Source organism: Calonectris borealis, chromosome 23, assembly GCF_964195595.1.
Source record: "Calonectris borealis chromosome 23, bCalBor7.hap1.2, whole genome shotgun sequence".
Lineage (NCBI taxonomy): Eukaryota > Metazoa > Chordata > Aves > Procellariiformes > Procellariidae > Calonectris > Calonectris borealis.
Window position 1 is genome coordinate 1,861,428 of NC_134334.1, and position 26,515 is coordinate 1,887,942.

The 26,515-nt window shown below is 39.3% G+C and overlaps 1 protein-coding gene across 1 annotated transcript in view; it reads left to right on the top strand.

Moving 5' to 3' along the window:
• The first annotated feature begins 8,663 nt into the window (after positions 1–8,663).
• MMEL1 (membrane metalloendopeptidase like 1) overlaps positions 8,664–26,515 on the top strand; it is a 32,896-nt gene continuing 15,044 nt past the window's right edge. The window contains exons 1-14 of the mRNA XM_075172203.1: positions 8,664–9,197; positions 9,335–9,498; positions 17,553–17,612; positions 18,461–18,622; positions 19,039–19,119; positions 19,612–19,707; positions 20,321–20,439; positions 21,137–21,202; positions 23,520–23,654; positions 24,270–24,359; positions 24,628–24,764; positions 25,261–25,354; positions 25,599–25,727; positions 26,011–26,109. Coding sequence (XP_075028304.1) covers positions 9,148–9,197; positions 9,335–9,498; positions 17,553–17,612; positions 18,461–18,622; positions 19,039–19,119; positions 19,612–19,707; positions 20,321–20,439; positions 21,137–21,202; positions 23,520–23,654; positions 24,270–24,359; positions 24,628–24,764; positions 25,261–25,354; positions 25,599–25,727; positions 26,011–26,109 — 1,482 coding nt within the window. The 5' untranslated portion in view covers positions 8,664–9,147. The remainder of the gene's footprint in view (positions 9,198–9,334; positions 9,499–17,552; positions 17,613–18,460; positions 18,623–19,038; positions 19,120–19,611; positions 19,708–20,320; positions 20,440–21,136; positions 21,203–23,519; positions 23,655–24,269; positions 24,360–24,627; positions 24,765–25,260; positions 25,355–25,598; positions 25,728–26,010; positions 26,110–26,515) is intronic.

Consider the following 26,515-nt stretch of genomic DNA (forward strand, 5'->3'; position numbering starts at 1 on the left):
CTTCCTATAGGCATGACACTGCCTAAGTTTTAGCCCCAGCCTTTGCTGTACATTGGAATCCACATGCCACTTAGGCAGCCTGTATGGCATGCAGAGTTGGCTGCCTCTGAGAGTGAACCATATGCCAACCGACCAGTACCTAATGGGAAACTCTAACCACAGAGGTGCATGTAGAATCCAAATCCTTTTCTAGTGGGCACTCAGGTACTTCTCTGCATCTCCAGAGCCAGGGTCCATTCCTAATGTAAGGCACCTCCAGCAGCTACTACGTGAAAGAACTGACCAGTCCTCTCTACCTTCTTTTATCCTGCAGCTCCTGATACTGCCACAACCACTTTCCACACAACCATCAGTTGTTCATTCAGGATGCAAGTTTAATACATCTTCAGGCTGAATGATGCAGGCCTTCCAGCTTCCACAACGGTGTCCTAATTATTAGTGGGCATGCAAGAAAGAGGTAAGGTATGGATGAAAAGGGGAAGTTTGCTAGAAGTTAAGCATATTTATAAGCATTTTAATAATTCAGGACTTCACACCATGGACAGCCTTGCTGAAACCAAGTGTAACAATTTATTGAAGAGGTTCTTATGGTTTGGTGTTCTATGTTCAATTAAATGATATGTGCATGGTGTTTAAATGCATATGACTATGGTTATATACTCTAAATTTTTCAACTGGTCTGAATATCTTTCCTTGGAAAATGGAACTGTCTTCTGTTATTTGTAAGATATAAACAGTACATTTAGTGGATATTACAGCTGAAATTTGTATGTGCTCCATAGCTGAAAAGAATTTTAAGTAAAATATCTTAAATTCATTTTGTTTGTAATCCATCTTCCCATACAGCCAAATAATGCAAAAATATACTTTTTAAGTCACGCACATAAAATTTTAAAACATTGTGTCATTAAAAATGTAATTACAATATTCATCACTGTACTGAAATTAAGTCTATGGAAAATGAGACACTGCCTTCCAGAAGAAGTCTTCCTGCCATAGATACCTGAAAAATCTCTTGGGAAAGAAGTAAAGCGTGTCATGTAAAATTAGAACTTTCCTAAGAATTAATTACTGTAATAGGAGAGACTTTTCTAAATGCTAATAAGCTAGGAAATCACCTTGTCCACTTAAGGACGGCATTGATCGTCCCTGCTGCACAATCTATTTACCAGTCTAGATATAAAATCAACTGATTTCAAATATGGTGGAAAGGGTTAATTCTCCCTGATAAGTCTCTGAGCAGAGCATTTAATTCAGTGGGCATTCTAAGCCACCTGTGTGTGAGTGTGAATGTACAAGGGAAAGAGAGAGGGAGATTTAGGCACAGTACTTTGCAAGACCATTATTGGGGAGAGCCTGTTAAAGAGATCAATGCTGATAATACGAATATGCATTTGTTTCTGACTGCCAGAAAACATTCCAATTACATCCCAGAAACTACACAAGCCACCTGACCTCTGCAGCTGAAAAACATTCTCCACAAGACAGAGGTAAGACAACTTCACGTTTTTACCTGCTTCTCTGTGCAAAGTGCATGCATTTAGAAATTCACTGCAGAAATCATTGCATACCTTTTATACATAATACCACTAATGTCTGATTTTTTTTATTCTGATGATGTTCAAAAGATCATTATCTCTAAAGGGAGGGTGAGTGAAGAGTTTTGAAACATCATCTAAACTTCAAGGTTTTCCCAATTCTAATCTGTTTCAGATATGCATCTACTAGGATTTATTTACACTACACACATCTGGTAGCCAACCAGCTCTAAGAAGATATTTGAGTACTGATTTTTATTCTACTTTCATGCTAGTTGACAGATGACAGGGTTACACCGGCTCTCAAAGAGAAACCCATTATTTTTGAGCACAATGAGTTATCCTCTGTAGTCCGCATCCCTGCTACAATAAATCAAAGGGTAGCATCCAGCCATTGTCCTGGCGTCATTCTTTGTGCTGATTTACTGGGGGCTAGACTGTTTGGTTGTTTGTTTTTTTTAATGTCGCCCTATAGCTTCAGATTGTCTTCTGTATTTAAGGTAAATGTATATACTAGACTCATTTCTATCACAATTTCTTAAATACTCCTTTCACTCTTCAGAAAGCAACTGCTTAGAGATTAATGAAGACATTTACTAACACTGGAATAGTGCATACTGTTTTGGTTACTAAACAAAATAAATAGTAAATCTGACAATTTTAGACATGCATTATAAATCTTGGTTCAGGTGAGTTTTGCTATTTAGGTTAATTTATATACACAGAAGGAATATATCTTTGTATCTGTGTAACCTGAACATTGAGACCCGGGTCACAACAGAGATTAATTATCTTTCCAGACTTATGGTTTGTTATTGTACTAAAGACAAAGAGGTAGGAATCAAGGGAGTTTTTAAGCAGTCTCTTCGAAGAGTTTTGAAGCTGTTCACCATACCCCTGCCTCTCACACACACACAGAGGAGGTGGTAATTTGTAATCTGCACTAAAAAAGAAATGCAAAATATTTCACATGCAAGTGATTTCAGGTCTGGTATTGCACTTCTACGCGGATATGGGGATAGATGCAGTTGCTGGATTGTACATGGTGAAAAAAACTCACTGAAAGGAAAAAAAATGAAGACTTCACATGTTCAAAAAAATCCACTCTCGACTGACCCATCTGTTCTTGAGTGTGAAATATTTGTTAATTATCAGTAGCAGAATCCAAAGCAATAGAATCAAAGTGAAATGCAAAGCTGCAATGCAAGGTAGCATAAGCATGTGCTTTGCCTATTAACGCATTCATTTACATTCTTTATTGTGCCCCTACTAGAATTAAGGTGTCACCCAGTCCTAAAACTCTCATAAGTTAAATAGAACACAATATCCCATATTGCTGTTTTTTCCTTTATTGAAAGAGGAGAGGGCTCAGAAAGAAATCAGAAAGGAAAAAAGCAGATATGTAGGACAAAAAAGTATGAAATCCATTGGTAAACTACTTGTCTTTGTGTTCTCACTATGGATGACTTTTCAAAACAAGCTGCTTTTGCTGTTTGTATCAGAGACAAGGAAAATATCTTTCCACAGAGCAATTCTTGTTGAATTACTATTGGAAGAAATTGTCCATCCAACACACATTACAGAATTTTTGCTTGCTAGATTTTGCACTGTCCTTCTTTTTGCACGTGAGTCAAAAATCCCTACTTATGTATGGTGTTTGTATATGTACATACATTATAGAATTGGGAAATGAAACGGTAAGAGAAGTTTTTCAGCTAATCAGTTCTTATTTCTAAAGCCACAGTCAAAACTTGTCTGAATAACAAGTACTAAAGCAACGCCGTTTCTGCAAGATTTGTGCTGAATTTTCAGAGACATTATTGCATGATGAAGTGCAGGGTCCTTTCCAGTCCTTCCTCGGAAGCTGCATCTGCATTATGCTGGTTTGACAATAGTGCTGCTGCATCAAAAGAGAGATAGCTCTTCATGCTGTGATGTGCCATCAATACCCAGAACAGAAGGTTTGGCCATTCCAGGGGAATAAATTTATAGAAAAGTTACACATCATAGCACATCACACTCTACTAGGAGTTGCACTGAATTCTTGTGGAATGTCACATCGCAAGTGGTTGCCAAGGCCAGCCCATTAGAGCCCTTCAAAAGCCTCTGCATTAACCACCTTGTACGGAAGTGGTGTCATGACAAAAGTTGCGTGCCCACATCACTCGAAAGGCTTTGGATGACTGCCTAAAATCAAGATTTATATGTGACTTTTTGCATGGGCAACATATTCAGGGCAAAGCACAAAACCCTGGCATCCAGAGGTATGTGATTTTCTCTCACATCTTAGTATGGATCAATTTATAAGGAGATACAAAGAGTAACAGATAAAGATGGATACCTTGTTTCCATGGTAACAATACTTAAGACACATCATACTAAAGATGATGTCAGCGCCACATCCTGTTTGGTTTTGATTGCTTTAGGACACTGAGCTATTTATACATTTGTTGTAGCTTTTTAATACCTGCAGAAGAACCCCAGAGCACTAGCTGGGAAATAACTATCCTATTGTTCATGCAGTCCCTGATTTTCCTGGACTATACAGAGAGCAGCAGCCATTAGAACACCTATTCAGATGACCCAGAACATTCAATTACGTCAATACTAAACACAACAAATTGTCTTAGTGCAACCTGAATAAGGTATTGGGAGAAGGTCATAGTCAGCACTGAGGAAAGACTGTGCAAAACCTCAAGATGGCGGGGAAGTAAATTAAGTAATATATTCTCATATAATTCTAGCAGAGGGTTTTTGAGGTACGCATCACCGATGGCAAAGCAAACATATGCAGAGACAAAAAAAAAATGCACAACCCTTCACAATTTTTATCTTTAGAATCAATTCCTTCTAAATGAAGAGTTGAAGGTCAATTTGACATTGTAGGCAACTAAGACATAGCAACCAAACTTCCGAGAAAGGTAGTGGTATCCTTGAATACTATCTTCTCCCAGCACAGCGTCCCAGGTATAGCCATGGTTATTCCAGATTCTCCAAGGGAAATACGAAAGCAAAAATATTCACAGCCCTGAATCAAGTACAATCTCCCAGGCAAGTGAGGCACCAGCTCAACTATTTGCTGTTCAGGGCTGGAGCTCTCTGACCATAAATTCCTCCCAGACTTGAGAAACTTTCCCAAGAAGAAAAGCATTGCATAAAAACTCCAGACCAGCTCCCTCCCTCTATCCTGGAACCGCAATAGTTCTGTACCATTTGGGATGCCTTATGCCTGAGGAAGCACCTCTTTAGTAAATAGTCATACATGGGGTCTTAAAGTTCACAGTAAAAACATCCTAAAAGGAGGCAGTCATCCAGATTGGCTACTCAAGCCCCACTCCTCCAGGATTCAAGTGTGAAAATCTACGATTTGAGGCTTTTTTAAAACTGCAACCCTGCCATTGCAAGCTCTTTACAAATCCAAATTCCAGTAACAGAAGAACCTCCTTTAGTTACAAAGCAAGCAAAAAGGGGAAAATCCTTTCAAAGTAGCCCAATACAAACAGCAAATGCCTCATTGCTTCATATGTTGTGTGTCTAAATTGCTTTGGGGAAAGAGCATGTTTTCCAATAACTGAAAACCCCTACTGTTTCTCAATTTCTAAAAGAAGAAATGCCCAGATCAGTGTTCACCTTCAGTTTATTGCAAATAGAGACTACACTTTTTAAGCTAATTTGTAAAATAAGGGTCTAATGGATTGTGAACTAGACCAGCAGATGAAAGACTAGTACATGAAAATTTCTGCAGGCAGTGACTGCCGTTGTAACTTTGACAAGTCACAACACTTTTCCTGTGCCTTAGTTTCTGCATTAGGGTATAAAGGAACTGAACTTTTCTTAGCAATTTCTGGTTGAAATGCACTGCAGAAAGAAAAAATTTTATGAATAATTCAGTTGAATGTGAGATTTAGGAAAAAAAAAACAACAAAAATCCCACTTCCACTTTGCATCATTACATCTCCTTTGCCATAAAGGCTACAAGGTGATACTGAGACTGTGTCAGAAACCAAAATAGGTCTTTCCCCTTAGAAGCAATGAACAGAACGGGGACCTCGCTGCACTAGTGGAGAACTGTCAAAATGACGGATTACTCCATTTCAGTGACCACACAAAGTTGCACAAGACAATCAAAATTAATGATTCTGCAAATATGTCCTTTACAGTTGCTAGTCCTTCTCCTCATACAGAAGCTTTTTTTTTTACTTTCTTACAGCACAGCAATTTAAATACTTGTTACCAGATTTCCCATCATGAAGAGAAACATCTAATAAAAACAAGATACATCATTCTTAAATCAAAATCATACTGTCTAGTATTGCTATCTCTGTGTCTATCAATGTGTATTTTATAGCTCACGTGTCCCCTCACAAACTTCAGCACAAACCAGAAATGTATCATGTCACAAGATCCTCTCACACCCATAAAAGTCCTTCACAAAATATTCAAGTCTTCCCACCCTCAGCATGACTATACTAAGGGCATAATTCTGCTCTCACATATATAATTACAGCTCCTTTGACTGCCTGTAATATTAGCTCTGCTTGCCCCTCCTTAGCGGGGGAATTTGCCAACAAATGCATCAAGTAAAAGAAAAAAAATATTTCCTTCTGAGTTAAAAGGCACAAAAGGATTCTCTTTGGGAATGTCCACATCAAATTTTCCCCAGTGTATTTCATCAGCAAAAGTGCTCAGTGGTTTATTTCACCAATACCTTAAGTACAACAACCAATTTCAGCTTCTTTAGGTCCAGCACATGGGATTTTATTATCTGCTTTCTGTATATTCTGTATAATTTAATTGTCTGAAAGCACACACTGATGGGATGTTCATTACTTGCAGCAATTGCTCCTAAGCCCACGGGCCGTTCTGGTTGTATTCAGAGCTGTATTGGCTCTGCCTCACTGTCAGGCACATTCTGTTGGCTTCCTATAGACATGGTTATCCTTGCCTGGAAAAGAATATATATATACCTAAGACACTTAAATTTTATGCTGTGTTTGCCAATCAGTCTAAATTTGAATCTTAAGAGGATAAAAACAACTTTTCCCAATAGAAAATGGTATTAATAGGCACTTCCTTTACTTCTCTGCAACGGTTGCAGACTTCTGGATGACTGCTTTGGGTTGTGCACTACTATTGCTCACCCAGATGCTGACTTAGTGTAGAAAAACAAACAAAAAAAAATTTAAAATAGGACCTGCAGGACCGTGATAAATTTACTAATCCATTTTCTCCCTTTTCTGACATTCTCTAACTCAAACAGGCTCAGCACTACCTGAACCATTTGTCACTGATACCTGCCTGAGAAGTGACAATGGAAGTATTTTCATTACAAATACTAAGCAGTTTATTTCAGAGCTAAACTGCAAGAGTAAAAGAGATACAAAATATTTGTCACTACTGACTTTCCAGTCTAATGTTCAGATTGGCCTAACATAACCTTTAGAAAACGCAAGCCAATGCCATTGCTACACCCAAAGTTCCTTGTACTTCCTATTGGAATCAGTACACCTTCTCCTCAGCTCTACAAGGAAGCAAAGCCATTAGAGATACAGGAAAAGATTCTTGATATAGGTCCCACTTCCTCCCAAAATTGAAAAAAAAAAAAAGGAAAAAAAGTAAAAACTTTTTTTTTTTTATGATTAGGTTAATGCTTTTTGAGGGAATCTATGAATTTTCTGGGGACATAAGAGATCTACATTCTTGGTGCTCATGCATAACCTTAATTAAGTTGCTTTGGGCCATGCTCAAATCATTTCTTACAGATGTTACTTAGGACTTTGTAAGTCTCTTGATTACATGGGGGCTAGGGTCTGCACCGTGAGTAGCAGTCGGAATCACTCATAGCATTCCTAGCCTAACATGGTCATGTTAGTCACAATGTTAGTCACAATGGCTACAATAGGCATGCATAGAAAGCGGTAGGAATAAAGCCCTTGAGGCGCTTGTCTGTTGTCCATATTATGGACCTTAACTAGGCAGACCTTCCTCAGAGCCTGCTACATCGTCAGGTAACAATAAAACTGGTCAGCAATAAGGAAGGTTCACAGGAAACTAATCTTTTGTTAAATGTAGTACTCCCTGCAAACAGAAATAATTTAACTCGTCATTAAATGTATAGCTTTGTCCTTATAAGCAACCTTCCCTTCTGTAGCTAGTTTTTACATATGGACACCCAGGATCTGCAAGTGCATCAATTTCTTTCAAATCTTTGTGTTCTTATACTCCTCTTCAGATGGTGGGATGAGAATAGCTGCCTTCACACTTGACAGAAGCCTAAGATAAGATAACATGACTCTGAAAAAAAAAGGTAAATTCGCATAGGGGTTTTGAGGCAGAGTACTGACTAGAAGAGGAGGCTTAGACTGCTGGCAGAAGGAACTGGCATTCATTGTTTCCTACCTGTTTCACGGAAACAGGTCTGTGTTCACATTCTTGGACCATTCTGCGTTTACATTCCCAGTAAACAGGACTGTCGCAAAGAAATCCCTGCTGGGCCCTGAGCACTTCCTCCTGAATACACACAAAACTTGAAGTGCTGGTGAAGCACTCAGGTCGAGAGAGAGGCAGCAACCTTAAAATTTATGAAGTGTGAACTTTGGCAGTGAGTTACACTAGCTCAATAAACCAGCCTGCAGGCGGGGGAAAAAACCCAAAACCAACCTGCTTCTCCCTCATTCCAAAGTCTGTTCTGGAAAAGAGTAAAATAAAAACCAAGGGAAATCACATGCCTATCCTGCCCTTGCTTTTACTGTCTTTCGCCGTTGTTACCACACAGATTTCCAAGCAGTAGCGTAAAAGAATTCTGTGCACAGCCTGCAACAATCTATAAATCGGTGTGTTTTCAGACAAGCTGTTCCCATGTATTGCACCCAAAAGCTGCCAGCACTCTCAGAACCAGAGGGTTTCAATAGATTTGCACCTCTCTGACTTCACGCTCCTTCTCTGAGCACAGCAGCCAAATAACCTGGCGGCAGATTTCAGGAAAGCTAGAGGAAACTTATGAGAGGCTGCAGCAGAGTGGAGCTTGTGCTGCTCGCAGGCTCCCAGCGCGCAGCCCTGTCTGCTGCTGTGATGCAACCCCTCCTCCTGCTGCTGCTCAGGAGCATTTGCCTGGAGCTGGGAACTGCACACGGCTGAGCTCCGAAGTTTGAGTATGGCTCTGAGGAGACTGAGAAGCTGGAGGTCGCAAACTCCTGCAGACCTAGGAGCCGACACGAGTTCTAGGAGCCTTCTACTTTCCAAACCCTTCATCTGTGCTAAGGACAGAACCGACACAGCTCAAAGGCACTCGCACCTGGAAGGATATCTTTTTGGATTCTACTCTTGTTGACAGAGCTCTCCAGGCTTACTCATATCCACAGAGGAAAAAGAGGAACATTCTTCAAAACAGCAAGACACCTTAGAAGTGGGGAGTGGAAGGAGGCAGTTTTCCCCCTCCTTCCCTGTGTGGGAGAAAGGAGTTGCCCAACCTGGTCATGAGACTTTTCCATACTTCCCCAAAGCAGGCTCCTGAAGTTATGACACTGCACCACTGAGAGCCTAGCGTAGTGTGGTCCAGAACAGCCCCCCCAGCACACCCTGAGTGCAGACAACCTGGTAGGCACAGGAGATGGAAAATGAGGTTGGCAAATCTGTGGACAATCAAATGGACAAATACATGTAATAATTTGGAAGTTTTCTTTCTCTGTCTTTGCTTTTATTCTGCTTCCTTTTTCTCTCTGATTTGTCATGCATTTCTGCCTATACTGATTTACCTGTGCTTTTAATTCTTTTTTACCCTCTCCTCCTCAATTTAGAGTCACAATAATGGGGAAATCAGAAAGTCAAATGGATATTGTGGAAAAATCAACAAAATCTGGGAAGAAATCCTGGAGCTTTGTGGCAATCGGTCTAGCTGTCTTGCTGCTTCTCATGACTTGTGCAGTGGTCGCCCTGGTGATCCTGTATGCCAGCAGCAGAGGTAAGGAACCTGTGGATAATTCTCCTCTTCCCTCTGCAAAGAATGTACAAGTCTTTTTGCAGAGTTAAATGAAAACAAAAATACAGGGAGACAGTGAGGTCACCTCTGAGGGACTTGGCTATCACTGCCTTGTTCCAAGCTTATGCACAGAGAGGATTATGTTGGGTTTTACTTCATTTTTAAATTATGTGATAAAATATTCTATGTTTTTAATTAATTCTATGCATTTTATTGAATTCAGCATTGTTTTAACAAAGGTAAAAAAACATTGCACTATTTTAAAGGGGAATGTGTGCATCTGTGTATAAAGCTTGACATTTCTTTATTTTATAGAAGCCTGAGTCAAGATTCATTATTGCCAGGATTTATAAAGTAACAGCTGCTTAGCAAATCTAAAGGGGAGATTGCTTATTAGAATGTGAAAAAAAAAAAAAAAAGGGCAGTGTGCTGCTGAGGAAAGGGAGACTTTTTTATTATTACATCAGGGAATTCAATCTCTAGGTGAGATTTCGTTCAGTGACTTTCATGCAAATGTCATGCCAGGAACCTCACAATGGGGCATATTACTTTGAGGTTCTTTGCCTAAATATGTTAACTGCAGAGCATGCTTACTCTCAAAACTAAGTTTTTCCACTAGCACACCAAATGCAAAGTCCTATTTAAGAATTTTGTGAAACAATCAACATGATTGGTAGCAGCACCAGCCTCATGTTTGTCATTTCCATGAATGCCTCTGGGATTCAGAGCTTTGCTAAAACACTAGAGAATACAACCAAGACGTATGAATAGCAAAACTGAAGCAAGGCATTGTTTTCTCCTTACATTGTTGTCTCTGCATCCCCTGCCTGCAGCAGACTGCTTTCTTCCGCACTTGTAAGTACAACACTGCACAATTCTGAGTAATAATTCATGAGAAAAGCCTTTTTATTGTTTACTCCTTTTGCTACCAGCAATTGAATGTTACCAGCATTTGTTCCAGTGTCAGAGGAAATCTCTGAGTATTCGGTATTCATAATACTCATCAGAAAGTTACTTATAGTTATTCTATTAGCTCAGGAAACAGAAGGAAAAAAATTCCCCAGAGCTAGGTTCTAGGGTAGGAGTTTCTGTATCAAAATATTGAGCTATGCAGTATTTTGTTGCTTGCATGCATAAAGGATTTGAGAAATCTGATCTGCATCTTGCTTCTTGGGTTCAGGCAAATCAGAATTCAGGTATTATTAATATTTGCCCAAATGTTGGTGTCTCATCCAAATCCATGGGAAGAGTCTGCATGTAAAGCAAGTGCTAACTATTACATTTTTTTGATGAAAGGCTTATCCGTGAGAAAGCAGTTCCAAAATCTAAATATTTTGCAGGCTCGTATCAGCAATTAAACTTTCATTGGAAATGTTTCCCAGATTCAGACATTCCTGAGCAAACTGTGAGTACAAAAATGATTGCAGAGCTGATAAGCTGCTTGTCCTGTACAGCATGCAGCTCCTCCCGGCTGTTTCTCATGCCTTAAAGGAGTGTTTTCAGCACTGACCTAGAGTCAGTTTCTCCCTCTCTCCGTTCACATTTAAGTGTACGTAGTTGAACTACTGCAATAGGAGACACCAAGATGTAGGCAAACCCTAGAGTAGCCACGAGCTTTAGGTAATTCACAGGTAGCGATTGAGCAGCAGCAGAAACTTCAGTCTACACCATCTTCTAGGTGAGTGCCTATATGCACTACTTGGGTCTAACACTGACAAAGCAAGAGCTCTCCAGTGCAACCAGAACCAGTCCTGCAGGACTGGAACATTTTTTGGCTTGAAAAGTTTTGTCCAAATACTCCACTTGCTTCTGCTTTGGTGTTACATCTAGGCCCATACCCAGTGCTCAGGCAAAAGGCTGAAGTCTCTCAGACTTACCAAGTGAAAAGCACGTATTGCTCAAAGGTGTGTAACATAAATATAAACCCTACACAGCAACAGGAAGAAAATGTGGCTAAGCAGCATTCTTGTGATAGAACCAAGAATGTTATTTTTGGGATTCTTTTATTTCTAATTTCACTCAGATGTTAATTTTGAAATGTGTATGGGATGCTGGATTGTTTACTAAGAGCAGATTTAGATCTGCCATTTCATCTTTGTACAACCTTTATCAGAATGACAGTACACAGACAGGCTTCTAAAAAGTAATTCTGTTTAGCTAATGGAAAATTAAAAGGATTACCTGTCCTGCCTTACTTCTGTCTTTTTTTATATATGAAGGCATATATAGGCTTTGTGGTTCAGGGAGTATATTTTTGTCCTGCTTGTATATAGCTTGTAGAAGAGCATTGTGGTGCATGAAACAGGCCTCTGGTTACAGCAATAATGCCTGTAATACATGTTAATACTGACTGATTTTTTATCTATATACCCAGATAACAAAAACACTGAAGCTCTCACAACAATGCATTTATATACTTCTAGAGGCAGGTTGGGGATTTTTGGCATCCAAAGAAGTTTTCATGCCCATAAAACCTTGTCTAAATAAGGTAAAAGAAAATATAGTAAGAATAGCAGAGTAATATTTGGGTGATCATAGAAAGGGAAGCAGACAGAACTGAAGTAATTTGTTTTTGAATCTGAATACACCATGCTCTCAATCTTTCCATCACACCCACACCTACATCTTTGCAGCCTTTTCACAGTTCTTTCTCAGCTATGTTCTACAAATATTTACTAAACTCCAAGTCTCATCACTTGTTGGAAAGGTTACAGTCTGAAGAACATTTCAACACTTACTGTAGCTGACACATCAAGTCACAGTCAGTGACTTCTCCACACAACTTAGTTACAAACAACTTCCATTCTCACCTAATTGCTGGACCTGACTGCTCAAAAGTCATGTTATTAGTTTAATCGATATTTTATTCACTTTCTGGCTTCCAAGTTTGTAGCATTTCTCACAAGTAAGATTCGCAGATTTTTTTTTTTTTTTTTTTGTGTCTGCATCCCCACAGGTTGTCATTATTCGCGTCTATTGTACAGGCTGTTATGAAGCTGGAGGGCATGGTTATGCACCTATGCTCTACCCTTTTAGGCAGGCTACAAACAAATAAACAAAGAGAAATACAATACTTGGACTAAAAAGCACCTTGTTCTGGGAGTGGATTTCAAAAAGCCATGTTACGCTCCGGCATTTCCTATGCTGTGAATGCAATTAATGCACACTTGAATAATAGATTCGCAAGAACCTGCTGACTGGGGGCAATATCTAACTGGTCACCGGCACACTAAGAAAAGGTTGTGGCTGAGATCTGGCTTGTCTCCTAGACTGATGCCAAGTCATTCTTTGACTGCGTGAATGTTCATTAATAAGGCATCTATTCAAAGGAGGTGGAGAATTTAAAGAAATGGCAGCTAACACAAAAGTCATGATGAAATGATATTTGGGTGGCAAGACTCTCCTCAATTCTACTCAGATGGAGCTACATGAATGTAAAGCGTGAATGTGGAGTGACAGGCCATATAGGGCTGCAAAAGTCAGCAAATACTCAGTTTACTGATTCTCACATGAAATTCTGTCTCAGCCGTGCTTAAAGATAAACTATAGATAAGTCATCATAAGATGATTATAGGTAAATCATAAGAAAGGTGGAATAAAAACCACTTTTGTTATGGAGTCCATTTGAAGACACCGACATCTGGTATAGACGGCCCTCTCAGAGGAAGAAAAGCTAAATTTGATAATTACATTATTTGTTGCAAACAATTCATTGTTACAACAGCAACAAAGGCAGTCTGCGGTGCTGACAGCACTTCTGCAGATGAGATCTGTGTCAGAAATAGATGAGGTACTGAAAGGTAAAGCTCACGCTTTACTGCCTGATGACAACTGTGGATCTAATTGTTCCAATGTGTGCCATCCCCAGCCATCTGCGGTCCTCAAAATGCACAGTGGGAAAACATTAAACACAAACCGTGCTTCTGCTATACAGAATTATTTGCTTTGCTTTTGTTGTCTAAAAAGGAACTTCAATAAGGGTGTGAAAAGCAACTTGTATTTTAAAAAACTGTCATTCAAAAGATGAACTGCTGAAGAGGACTACAGTGCTCTACAGATCTCAGAAGTTATTCTTATATCCTGCTGGCTGACCAGTAAACGTAATACTGTTCAGTGGCTTCTTGTAAAGTTCAAATTAAGACAATAGAATTCTCTACAGTGAATCCAGTGGGATCTGAAGCGTGTCCCAGCTCTGCCATTTTTCAGGTGAGCAGTTGACCTCTGAAGTAGTGTCTAGAGTGCTTATTTTCCCTCATTTTCTTCCACCTGGAGTAGTCCCACAGCTAAGGTCATTTTATTTAGCTCCAGCAAAGCTTACCTTCCCTTATCAATTCTCAGATGGTGCTCTCAGACTGAAAGTGAGGAAAGCCTTCACTCTGCAGAGGGTTCAATGGTTCTTTTTTACTTACAAGACTATCCACAGAGCAAGATTATGACCTTCTTAATAAAAGAAATGCAAGGGTAATACTGCAGAGGTCCTTAATTTTGCGAGCCGTGAAGGAACTTAGTACTGCACAAAGTAGTTCTGGTGATGAAATCTTTCTGGCCCATTTCTGTTCTTTTGACATCCCTCTTCAATAGTTTTAAAAGGTATACCCAAGGAAGGGTATCTCAGAAGAAAGATGTGGGAAAATGGAGTGATTCATTTTAAAAGAAAAAATGTTGTAAGAAGCTAGATCCTAGATGACTTTGGCTGTGGGAGAAGACAAGTGGGAGGTAAGGTTTGATAGGAGGAAGCAAGTATTGATTCCCCACAAACCCTTCCACTGACGCATTTATTTTCTATGCAGCAGGAGGAACATGGGATTCAGAGGTGAACAATCTGAGCCAGTTTTCCTCTGCTACAAATCACTGTCTTCATGCCTTACATTATTGTCAAACATGAGCCCATGTCCCACTTATGATTTTACATTCAGAAGTTTCCCATCACATCATCTAAATCCTGCTAGAAATTTGTTTTGTTTCATCTTCTAGGCTTTGTAGAACATTAACCCAACTTGTCCCTCTCATGTCTGTACTTGCAGCAGTCTTTGTCCATGGATGTCAAAGTCTCTATGTCATTATAGCTCAACCTGTCAGCAATATTTAACCAGGGAGGAAAAATAAATATATAGAGAAATACCTATATTTATACTGAAAACTTGGGCCATTGTTTTTTAGCAAAGTAGTTTGAGAAAATGAAGTGCATAGAGTTGTCTAGTTGAGACTTTAGAAGGTGCATTTTACATTTGTTTCTAGTTATTTGAAGTTCAAGAGGTGCAGTAGACAGAGCCTCAGTCAAGTGAGCAAAGACCCAACAGATATATTGTGAAGTAAAACAGGGCAGTGTTGGTCATATCTCATACAGAGTCAGGTTGGCTTGGTTCTTTGTCAGGAATGGTACTGAGGCATAAAAGAGATAATTGATAGAAAAACAAAGGAGCCGCTTTTAGAAGTAAACTGTGAGCCACTCACCAGCCATTTCTAATTATCTGTTTTCGTGGCAGAGTTTCAGAGCCCTGAGCATGCAACCAAGGTTTCAAAACAGATTTGGCTTCCCTGCTTGTACAGCTCAATTACATTTTCACAATCACAAGGGCTTTTCTGAATGTGGGGATTTAGAATCTTGTTGAAAGCAGTTGGGTTCCAGAAACTGAAGTTAGACATTGTCAGGTTATATTAAAGAGAGAAGCTTTGCTTAAAAAAAAAGGCTTCATTTGAGTCCTGCCTAGTCCCTGAGAAACAATGAGAGAAATACAGCATACTTGTAGTACAGTTCTCTCTTTCTCACCTTGCCCATTGGTATTTCTCCTTTATGGAAAATTTCCGTATGCCTTTGAACTACTCGTTTCTTTTCCCCAAAAGGTTTTTTTTTTTCCTTGGAAATGCCCTGAGCTTTTAGGGTTTTTTTAGGGTCTTTGTTTGGGTTTTGGGGGTTTTTTTGGAATTATTAGAGAGTTTAGGAAACTCCAAAAATTGGGCTTAGCTTCATCCTGTACAAACTAAAAAAGAAAAAATAAAAAAACTAAACCTCTCTATGTGAAGCTTCACATTGTTACATGTATTTTGTTCATCCCATGTTCAGATTGCTAGAGAGTAAACTATAAGAAGGCATGCAGTTATTCTAATGCAGATCTACTCCCACGCAGCACAACAGCACTCGGCTGAACCCTGAATGTTACATTCCCAATCACAGTGGGGGCTTTTTATGTTGCTTCCACTGATGAACTTCAAAGCCCTCTTTTCTTCCCTACTGTTTTATTTCTATCTGAATTACTGTAATCTTGTTTGCTCTCATGTAAAACACTTGTTTTCATTGGAAGGAATTTTTTTTAGTAGCTCTTTTCTGCAAACATCCTAGTGTAAGGATCAAAAAAAAAAGTTTAAAAACATGGCTAATCCTGTTGGAAAGTAAGGGTTTCAAGTTTTTGTTTTCCAGTGTGGAACCAAGTAGTTGTCTATTTAACCTAAGTAGATACTAAGCTAGTCCAGTTTCACATATGGGAAATTAAAACAGCAAAATTAATTTTCTTGTGCCCAGGGCAAGGGCACTCATCAGGCTGCGGTGCTTAGATACCTTCCATTCCAGTTCTATAGCGAACAGCACACAAGACAGTGACATGACCAGCATCACAAACACCTTCACTTTAGCATTCAGCGTAAAAAGTTATGTGACCATGTACAAAGGCTTCAGTGTAAGTCTGCAGCAGAACTTATGGCTCTGAATTCACATCAAGTCCCTCTGTAATCATTGCCATCAAACTCATAGCAGTATATTTAGTGTAGAGCACTAAGCAGTAAGAGCTAGGGACTGTTCCAGTTTCAGTTTCCGCTCATCACTGATGCATTGGAAGTGCATAGGCTTTTTGTGGATTTTCTTCACTGGAAGAATTTCACAAACCAAGACTAAAGGGACAAAAATAGAATATTAATAGCCAAGAGTAACACTTCCCAGCTTCTGCTGGAACGAGCATACAGACCCATTTCCCCATGTAGAGGCACACATGATTTGCTTCTGTCTTAGAAGTCAGAGGAAAATGCTTCTGCTAAGGTTTCATTGCCTGTGCTCCCTCTCAAACTCCTTGTCACATCACTCATCACTCCTTCTCTGCGGGCTGAAACCACGAGTCATGAAGGTCCCCAGAATTCCTAAGTTTGATTGCTTTCAGACTACTGAGGAAAGTGATCAACAGGACTGAGCCAAGGTCTTAATGGAACAAAATTAATATTTTACTGGAGAGTGGTGTCTCACGTCACAACTGAAACAACTGATGTTAGTACACCATTAGCTCTTAGCACAGTTTGTACTACACTTATTCAGATCTGCTACTTGGAGTACTGGGATGCATTGAGATGACTGATAATGACTTCACTGGACTTTTCCAGGCTCATCTCAAAGGCAGAATGCAAACTTGAACATAGGTCCACAGTCTCCATTATACACTGTTTCATCAGTCCTAAACATTACTGATTAGGGAGCAACCTCTCTGCTGAACAGCAAGGAATAACCTTAAAGGGCATATCTGAAATTTTGACCAAACACAGGTCTGTTACTTGCTTCCCCTGCACCCCACCACTTAGAGAAGTAAAAATAATTTCTTTTCTTAAATGTGAAAGCAGTAATCCAGCATTGGACTTTTTGCCCCCTGTTTAAACTTCTCAGTCACGGTGACTTTGAAGATCATGAAAGAGCTCGGATGCTCAAAGCATCTTAGTAGATTGTCTAGAAAGGGATCTTATACTTTCAGTATGTGTCAGAAAGACTGTAGAGACAGCTAGCAGGTAAAAAAAATTGTCTTACTCTCCTTCCAGGAGAGTTAAAACTCACTGTCAGGACTGTTGTAATACTGCTTCCAATAAATTTTCCTCATAAATCTGCAGATAAAAGATTTCTTCACAGTTGTCATTAGATATCTTTTACTGGCACTAATATTCACTCGCTTGCTCTAAAACTAAACAGAGCTGTCACTGAGGTTGGGCTGCTGGAGAGTGACATAGGTAGCAATTTCTTTCCAAAACAACTAATTCTATCTGCTTTCTTATTCCTCTCCCTGCAGGCACTCACTATGGCACCAATTCAGGCAACATATGTACCACACCTGGATGTGTTAGAGCAGGTAATGATTGTTACTATGAATGATTATTGCAGAGGTGATGTTGTCGGTTCAACGGAACCTGAATAGACAATAGTTCAGGCTTTAAGACTGAAGAAGTTGAAAAGGAATGAGATTTCCCCTTGGGCTAGACACACGTTGCTATTACTGTCAAAGGCAACAAGTACAGCTGTCCTCAAATAGAGTTCCATGTGTAAACACTGATCAAAAAACCCCTAATCTTCTCCATTGTATACTTTCTTTGTCATCAGGAGTATCATTCATAAGGAAGCAGTAAAATTGCCAGTGTGGTCAACAGTTCTTTGGCTCTGGCCTGAGCCACTAGGTGTGGATTGACCAACACAGTCTGTATCTATGAAGTATAATAAGAATCCCCTTAGGCCAAATTTTCTCTGAAAGAGAATGCATTCTACACACGGGGCTATTCACCTTCTTATTTTTGGCATCTACTTGTACACCTCAAGAGAGGTAAGACTCCAGCACAGATGTTCCCAATTGCCCCCTGGAAACACTGACTTCATAGGTGGGTGCCTAAGCTAGGGGCCCAGCTAGAGCACTGGGCAGCACGCTCGTGCCTGTAAGGCACTGTGCTGTGGGAGAATTATTCTGCCATTCAGAGGCTCCCTCTGTAAAGGAGTACAATTGCAGTGCAAATGTCTGCTGTCAGATGCTTTGTTGCATTTTTAAGCAGAAAATAGGATCCTTTGAGTCATAATACATGAAAATTAGTCTTATGCACTATAAGCAGCATAAGCAAGGTGCCTTCTTGCCAGCAGCTTCTTGACAGTCTTTGTAGTCCCAGAGATTACTGGGCAGTCTGTGGAATTCAACTCTCCGATTTTGATACCTAGCTGCTAGAATAATTCAGAATATGGACCCAACAGCTGACCCTTGCAAGGATTTCTACCAGTATGCCTGCGGGGGCTGGCTGAACCGTCATGTTATCCCAGAAACTAGCTCCAGATACAGCATTTTTGACATCCTGAGAGACGAGCTGGAGATCATTCTAAAAGGTAGGAATGAGGCTACTCTATCCTTGGTTATGCACTTGTGTTTACTTTCAGATGTTATTTACTGCACATTATACAGAGAAATAAGCTTCCAGAGAAGCGTTGATTGTGGTTTTTTTCACTAGTCCTTTAATCTCTACAACTCTTACTACACCCATTTTGTGGGAACAGGATGTTCCCGCTAAAAATTAGCCATAGGAGATTTGGTACTAACTTCAAAAGGAGCAGGACAAGCTGTATGCATGTCCTCCTTCCTGACACTTTTTCCATTAATAGCTCCTTTAAAGAGCACTCTAGTTTCACAGTAATTGAAGCCTACAGAAACAAGTATTTATCATAGCCCTGAATTCTCAGTGTTTTCTACGCAAAGATCAAAGCTTTCCAGGGCAAAAATCTCACTGCAATGGTTCCTTCCCCAGGTGTGCTGGAGACTTCAGATCAAGGGGACAGAGAAGCATTTCAGAAAGCTAAAATACTTTACAAGTCATGCATGAATGAGAGTGAGTCTCTTCTTGTTCCATTGATTCTCTTGTTTAATACCAAATGTACAAAAGTACCAACGTACTTTTAAGCGAAAGTCCAATCAATATCTATCTAATCTGCATGGCCTTGCCTGGAAAGCTAATCTTCAAATGAATGAAGATGCCTTGGTACATCATTAAGGCTTAATATACACATTCTGGGATGTAGAAAGGATGGATGTTGGTTACCAACCTCTGGTATCAATACAAAGCCTTCCCTTCTGAATGCAAAAATGTGTCCTTTTCATCCTTTCCAAACCAATTCAGTCAAAATCAGTACTGAAGTCAACAGAAGTATTTTCATTACTTTTCTGAAGACTAATGTAGGAGACATATGATTTCATGATGTCTCTTATTTTCTGCTATGACAAATTCAGTTTCAGATTTAAACTGTTAGGCCCATTACCTGTTTTTTCTTCTTTTTTTTTTTTTCCTATGAAAACAATATAGTATTTGTTTTTCTTCTCTCAGGTCTTATAGAGCAACGAGATTCATTGCCTCTGCTAGAGGCCTTGACGATGGTTGGAGATTGGCCAGTGGCTTCTGCAGACTGGAATAAGACCAAAGGTAATGCTGTACTTGAAAAAGCTCAGTAGCATTAAGTCAGAATTATTTACTGCACTAAGGAGACTGTCATTGAATTAGATCCTCAGTTTTAACCTTTTCTTCATAAACAAAAGTCAGGGTATCATACATATTTAGCATGCAGTGATCTGTATAAATAAGATAGTATAAATTTAATATCCATATTATAAGATCTCATTCATGAACAGTGCACATTTTAAGACAGTTAGGAAGCCTGAAGGACCAACATGAATAATGAAAGCAAAAGCAATAGAACCAATATAGCTGTGTTCTAATGCTTGCATATTAATTAGGGTTTGGAGCATAACTGCCTAAGTAGGCAAGGTCGTGGTGATTTATGCTATGCATAGGCAATTACATATATATATATATAAAAAAAAAATCATTTATGATTACTTTATATCACTGAGACAGATAAGGCCAGTAAGAACAGTCTAGCAATTTTTAGCCACTATAGGAATGTCCCGTACAAATATTCTCACATCATGTCCAGTCTGGTTCTAAGCAATTTCAGCAATAAGCTTGCAAATTATACAACTTAATCAGTCCTGATATATATTGAAAAATGATTTATATTTTCTCTTTTATCTCCCAGAGCCAAATTGGAGCATGGAAGAAAAACTCTCCATAATGAACTCCAGATTTAACAAACGTGTCCTCATTGACATGTTTGTATGGAATGATGACCGGGATTCCAGCAGACACATCATTTATGTAAGAAAAAAATTGTAAGGAATTATTTATATGCCAGAATCATAATGGGTAGTTATTTACACTGCATACAGATTAGCTTTCTGTAAGTCAGTGGGTATGCACAATACTGGCAAAATGTATGCAACAGTTCTGTACCCCAAGTGGCAGATCTGTCTCAAAGTCATATTGGGAAACATTTTATAGTAGCATAATTTTTGTTTCAGTTAAAGAAATAAAAATCAATGGACCTTGGCTGATTTACAGCATTTAAGGGTTGTAAATTCTTGTGACTTGCAAAATGGTGGTAAGGTTTAATATATAGCACAAAACCATGTTTTTAAAACGTGTAAATAATATTTCAGAGTTTGTTCATGTATGCTTATGCATGAAGTCTAGCCCTCAAGTCAAGCAGCTTCTTTTCTAAGTTGCTTAAATTTATTCTTAGATCTCAATGGTTACTGAAAGATTTTGCTTGATAACCCACACTAAGTATCCATCCTGTCCTTGTCTAGAAACCCAGAGACAAAAGTTGTACCTTCCATCTCACCCCAGTGCCTAGAAAGCTAAAGTTCTTTGATTGTTTGGTAAGAGTGTACTATTGTCATTCCAACACTGAAAGGATGGCACATGCAGCATTTTGTGTTGCCTTTCAAGGATACCTTTGGACAACACCAGTTCCTGTTCATCACTAACTAAAGAAATGTATGATTTCCTTCAGATTGACCAGCCAAGTTTAGGAATGCCATCCAGGGATTACTACTTTAATGGGGGCAACTATCAAAGAGTAAGTATTCCTTGTAATTTATTTACTATGTGCTACTAAAACAACTTTATTACTTATCCCTGTGTTTTGGAAAACTCAAATATATGAATCTTCATGTTATGTAGCAATCAGAATTAGACCATGACATTCATTGCTACATTTTTTCCTAATTATATCAAAATTTTGTGAAGTTTACAAAAAGACTGAACAACTGTATAAATATCAAGCCTCCCCAGAATTGGCCAATTCATAAAGATGAGAAGGTTATGGGGAAATAAAAAATCATCATGTTTTATAGCTGAAAACAGTCTCTAATTTTGAAGGATAGGTTCACATTTTCAGTGCAGGTTATCTTGGATTCACTTATATCTTCTTCTAAAGTTCTGGATACTTTTTGCAAGATACTGGAAAGATGGATTATAGATATGGGAGAATAATTGTCATACTGGATCATATTTGAACATATAATACCCCAAAATACATTTTGTTGAACACCAAAATATTCAGAATTTTTCACGTGTTCACTCAGGGGAAAAAAGTTAAATAATAAAAAAAGTGGTTTACATGGAGCAGCAAAAGCTATATCAATGAAACATATACTCAGCTAGTAAGAATCTGCTGCCTCTTACTTCCCCCTTTCCCCAAAATTACATGAAAATTGACAGAGATTATTTTGTAGCTGCTTTTCTCTGCCAATGCTCAGAGCAAAAATGTGAGGATTTCTGTAAATATATAGGAAGCTGTTGCAAACTTAGCTAGATAATTTATCAGTTTCCAAGATGAAAATACTGTTTTAGTACATTGTATTTTCCTCAATTATGTCATACTAACAAAGAGTATTTGCAGCCTAACATCAAACTAATTTTCCTAACACGAATGGAAGGGAATACAGAGAGACAGCAATCAGCATTTTCGACTCTTTTGTCTAGTGGTTGTAAAGGCAGATGAAAACATCAGTGAGACTGGTCGTCTTCTTACTTCAATGTATTTGACTATATTCTCATGTATAATATAGTCTAAAATATAGTCCTGTGCAGTTTTTATGAGATTGTTTCCACACCTTCTGGGCATCTTTATAAACTGCCAATTTCTGTTAATCTGTCTTATGATACAAAACAATCTCCTCGTAGTTGTGTTGGGAACTACAGATAGCTGCTGGAACTAGGATTCTATTCTGCAAGTTTCACATATATAGTGGCAGTTATGATAGAAAAGAGGGATATTTATGCATCATTGCATGAAAGTCAGACTTAGATTGACTTGTAGGAGGTGGAAAATCAGGTACACTACATAGACAATCCTAAATTAGCAAAAGAAAACCAGTACTGCTTAATACAGTTTTAATTCGAAGCTATAAAGAAGAAGGGCTAAGGCTGTGTTTTTAATCTTAATGAATAAGGAGGAGACACAACCCCTTTTTATTTGCTATTTAACAGCTCACTTCCCACAGACAATGAACCAAACTCTGATGACCCAAACTCCCCCTGTGCTTAGTCCAGCATCTTTTGGCAAAACTCATACTGAGGCCTGTGGGAGTCTGGCCTGATTAAGGCCTCAGCATTCAGCCTAAAAACGCAAATCATCATCATGTAAGTGCCCAGACTCAATTTCACAACAGTTACTGTATTTATCTGGTTTCCAAGGTCTGGGGAGGAAGAAAAGCACGCAAGAAGAATAGGTAGCATTAAGCTTTCCTGCATCAGAGATCAGTACTCCCTCAGCAGCCAAATATCTTTTCAAGGTCCATTCTGAGGCATAAGTCACAGCCATACCCTCCTATTAGAAATAAAGCAACGGCATCACGGGAACCATCTGAGACAGAACTTTTCTTTCAGACAGTGAAAGCAGAGAGTTTACAAGACTTAAGGTGTTACTTTCAGAGAACTTAAACCTTCCATGTTTACCCTGGTATTTTGGCTAGTAGGGATCACTGTTCCCATAGTGTAACTCAAAGCACAGAGCTTTCTCTTTGCTCAAGTAGTAGTTCTAATCCAGAACGCCAGAGAGATTTGCACAGGGATTATTGCACAGGGAAGCAGAAAGTGTTGCTTTCACTATGTATTTTGAGACTGGCAGCTGCACTGTAAGGTCTTCCAGGATGAACTGAGGTCCTAGGTATTGCAGTAGTATCTATTATAGTAGAAAAAAAAGACAAGAAAAATGGAGTGGGGAGGGTTGCACTGGAGACAAGGGGAGAGGCTGTGACGCCTGGGCCAGACTTCTTCACAGCACACTGTAAAGCTAAAATAACAAAAATAATGGTTTGCTGAATGAGAAATGATAGACAGCAAACCTTTTCTTCACAGTGCTACACACACGTTCTGTTTCTTGTGTGCAGGTGAGAGAAGCTTACCTGCAGTTCATGATCACCATTGCCAAAATGATCCGGGAAGACAAGAATTTGTCTAAAGATGATTCCTTTGTCCACAAGGAAATGGCAAAGGTTATGGAGCTTGAAACAGAGATTGCAAACGTGAGTACAGAAATCAAGAACTTCTCAGGATGTTGGGGGGGGCAAGGGGTGAGGGGGAGAGTCTTTTGCTCTTTTCTGTAGCAGTTTTCAACACAGCAGAAAACTCATGGCCTAGAAGAAAGCAGAGGGAAGATGACTTCTTGTGCCATGAGCAGCCCAGAAATCAGAGCTTCTGTGTGTATAATTATGCCTACTGTATACACTGCTGCTGTATCTGCTCTAGTCCTAGCCATATTTATTTTTGGAAGTCTCCTAAAGCAGGATGATCTATCTTCTGCTAAACATACGTTATGATAACACCAGGGCTAACTCCCTTGCATCCTTAGAAGTCTATAGCACCCTAAAAACCTCTAAGAGCTTAGTTATCCATTCTAAAGAGGATAGAGGGAACCACTTGGCTCAACATATTACTGAAACATTATTGAATCGGCCTGAGTTCCTGTACTGAAATTTAGAAAGCAGCACTGGACACCATCAAATGAGCTTTATTTTCCAAAATCAACTGTTTTATTTGCATATTATTTCAGTGTGTATGTGTGCACGTGTATGCATGCGGTTTCAGCCATTGACACTTGTGTCAGTTGATTCTAGTAATAACCTTGTGAATGTCTTCAGGCAACTACCCCAGCAGAAGAAAGGCATGATGTAACCTTGTTGTACAACAAAATGACCTTAAAAGAGCTACAGGAAAAGTTTGCATTGAACGTAAGTGTTTAATGAGCAGTCTAATACTTTCAGCCTCCCCTTATTACCATGCCAATTGGAAATGGCTTTGTGAATTTATCAGTGATGCAAAGAGAGGTATAAAATCATTCCCATTCTTAATCTTGTGTTCAGAGTCTCTTAAAAAGCATTTTTCTACTGAACAACACTACAACTCATTCAATCCATAGAATGTATGTCTGTATAAAGTCCAGACAGTTACTAAGGCACTTAAACACCTGGCATTGGTATGTGTCTTTCGTCTGCCTAGGAATTTAACTGGACCTTCTTCATCCAAGGTGTCATGTCTTCAGTAAGTGTTCAGGTTGACCCAGAAGAAGAGGTTGTTGTATATGGCATGCCCTATCTGCAAGAGCTGAAAGCAATTATCTCAAAATACTCAGCAAGGTAAACAAACTGGAGAATATCCAAGACAAAAGTTACGGAGGTATTGTGGAAATGTAAGTTATTGGGCCCGCTTGCTAGTTCTGCCAGAGCTTCTCTGAGAAAAATGACTCCACTTCACTGTAAAATATGGGTAGTGTCTTCTAAAGTCCTATGGTCCTAAAGTACTGTGGTACTAGGTGTCTCACCTGCTCACGTGCTTAGAGAAGGTTAAATAGGAAGAAAAAAAAAATGTCACAGGCTTAGCTCTTGTTACACTCGGGGGGGTGAGGGTGGAATTAATCCCTGAACAGAATGGTAGTACAGTCCTCAGTCTGGATGCCTCGACAGTTAGCCAGCCTGTTAAATAAGAACAGTCACCTGTAGATGCTGTGAAACTGATGACTGGCAGCAATCAGCTGCTTTCTTATCTCCATTCCAAATTAAGATCCCCCTCTGACTGTCTGCAATAGTGTTGCTTTTTACAGGGGATTAAACTCAGCTTTGCTTTCCCACACAGCACCATCCAGAACTACCTCATTTGGCGATTGGTAATTGATCGAGTCAGCAGCTTGAGTCGGCGTTTCAAGGATGCTCGGGCCAGCTACAGGAAGGTATTTCCTCTCTTCCTAAAGAGACCATAGAGCATAGTACTGGAAGGGAGTCCCACAGCCACCAAAACAAGTCCTTGTCAATACGATGAGATTATTATGTCATGTAATCCCCAAACAAATCTAAGAACAGCAATCCCAACAATGGAAGCCTTTGTCTTAGGTTAACCTCCTTTTTAGGCAATGATTTAGAAAAGAGATGCGTAGGCAGAATTAATCCTGTGGTGGTTTTTTTTTTTTCCTACAGGCACTTTATGGGACAACACTGGAAGAAGGCCGCTGGAGGGAATGTGTGAGTTACGTCAACAACAACATGGAGAACGCAGTGGGAGCAATGTATGTCAGGGAGACATTTGCTGGTGAGAGCAAGAGGATGGTATGTAGTTTACCCTTCATACTATTGTACATTCACAATGTCTACAGTGCCCATTCCCCTCCATCTGATCCCCCAGTCTATTTTGTCAGTTAAAGATATCAATCAGCCAAGAGTCAGAAGGCATAAGAACTCATTTATGATGCTCTTTTAAACGTTGAGTACCATGTTTTAGAGCATAGAATTTGGGGACATCATCTTTCAGTGGGAAGCTTTTCACCCCTCCTTAGCTGTGCCTGGATAAAATAGCATGTAAATGATTAATTTCTTACTGCCTCTCTTTTAGGTCCGAGATTTAATAGATAAGATTCGTGAAGTGTTCATTGAGACTTTAGATGAGTTACAGTGGATGGATGAGGCATCTAAAGAGAAAGCTCGTGAGAAGGTCAGAGATATTCTCAGTATTCTGTCATGAATATGAGATCTTCGGAATTTTGTAGCATCACTATTCCCAGTTCCTCTACAAATGAGAGGAAGAAACTTTGATGTTCACTGGCCTGTTATCCATTATCCTATTACATTGTCCTCTTCTTTTTAATCCTTTGTTAGCTCACATACATTTTTATTTTCTTTAATGAGTCTTGTGAACCATGTTATAAATGAGGAGAGAAGATGGCACCCAATGCATCAACTAGAATGAAAAATGAATACAATGCAATCCCCCAAAGAAAATTTTACAAACTTTTCATTGACTTTAGCACCATCAGCACTGTTCCAATAGCAAAGAAAAGAAAAGGTACTAAATGAGGGTTAAGCCCAATCCCTGTCAGATGGTGCTGTAGGGTCTGCAA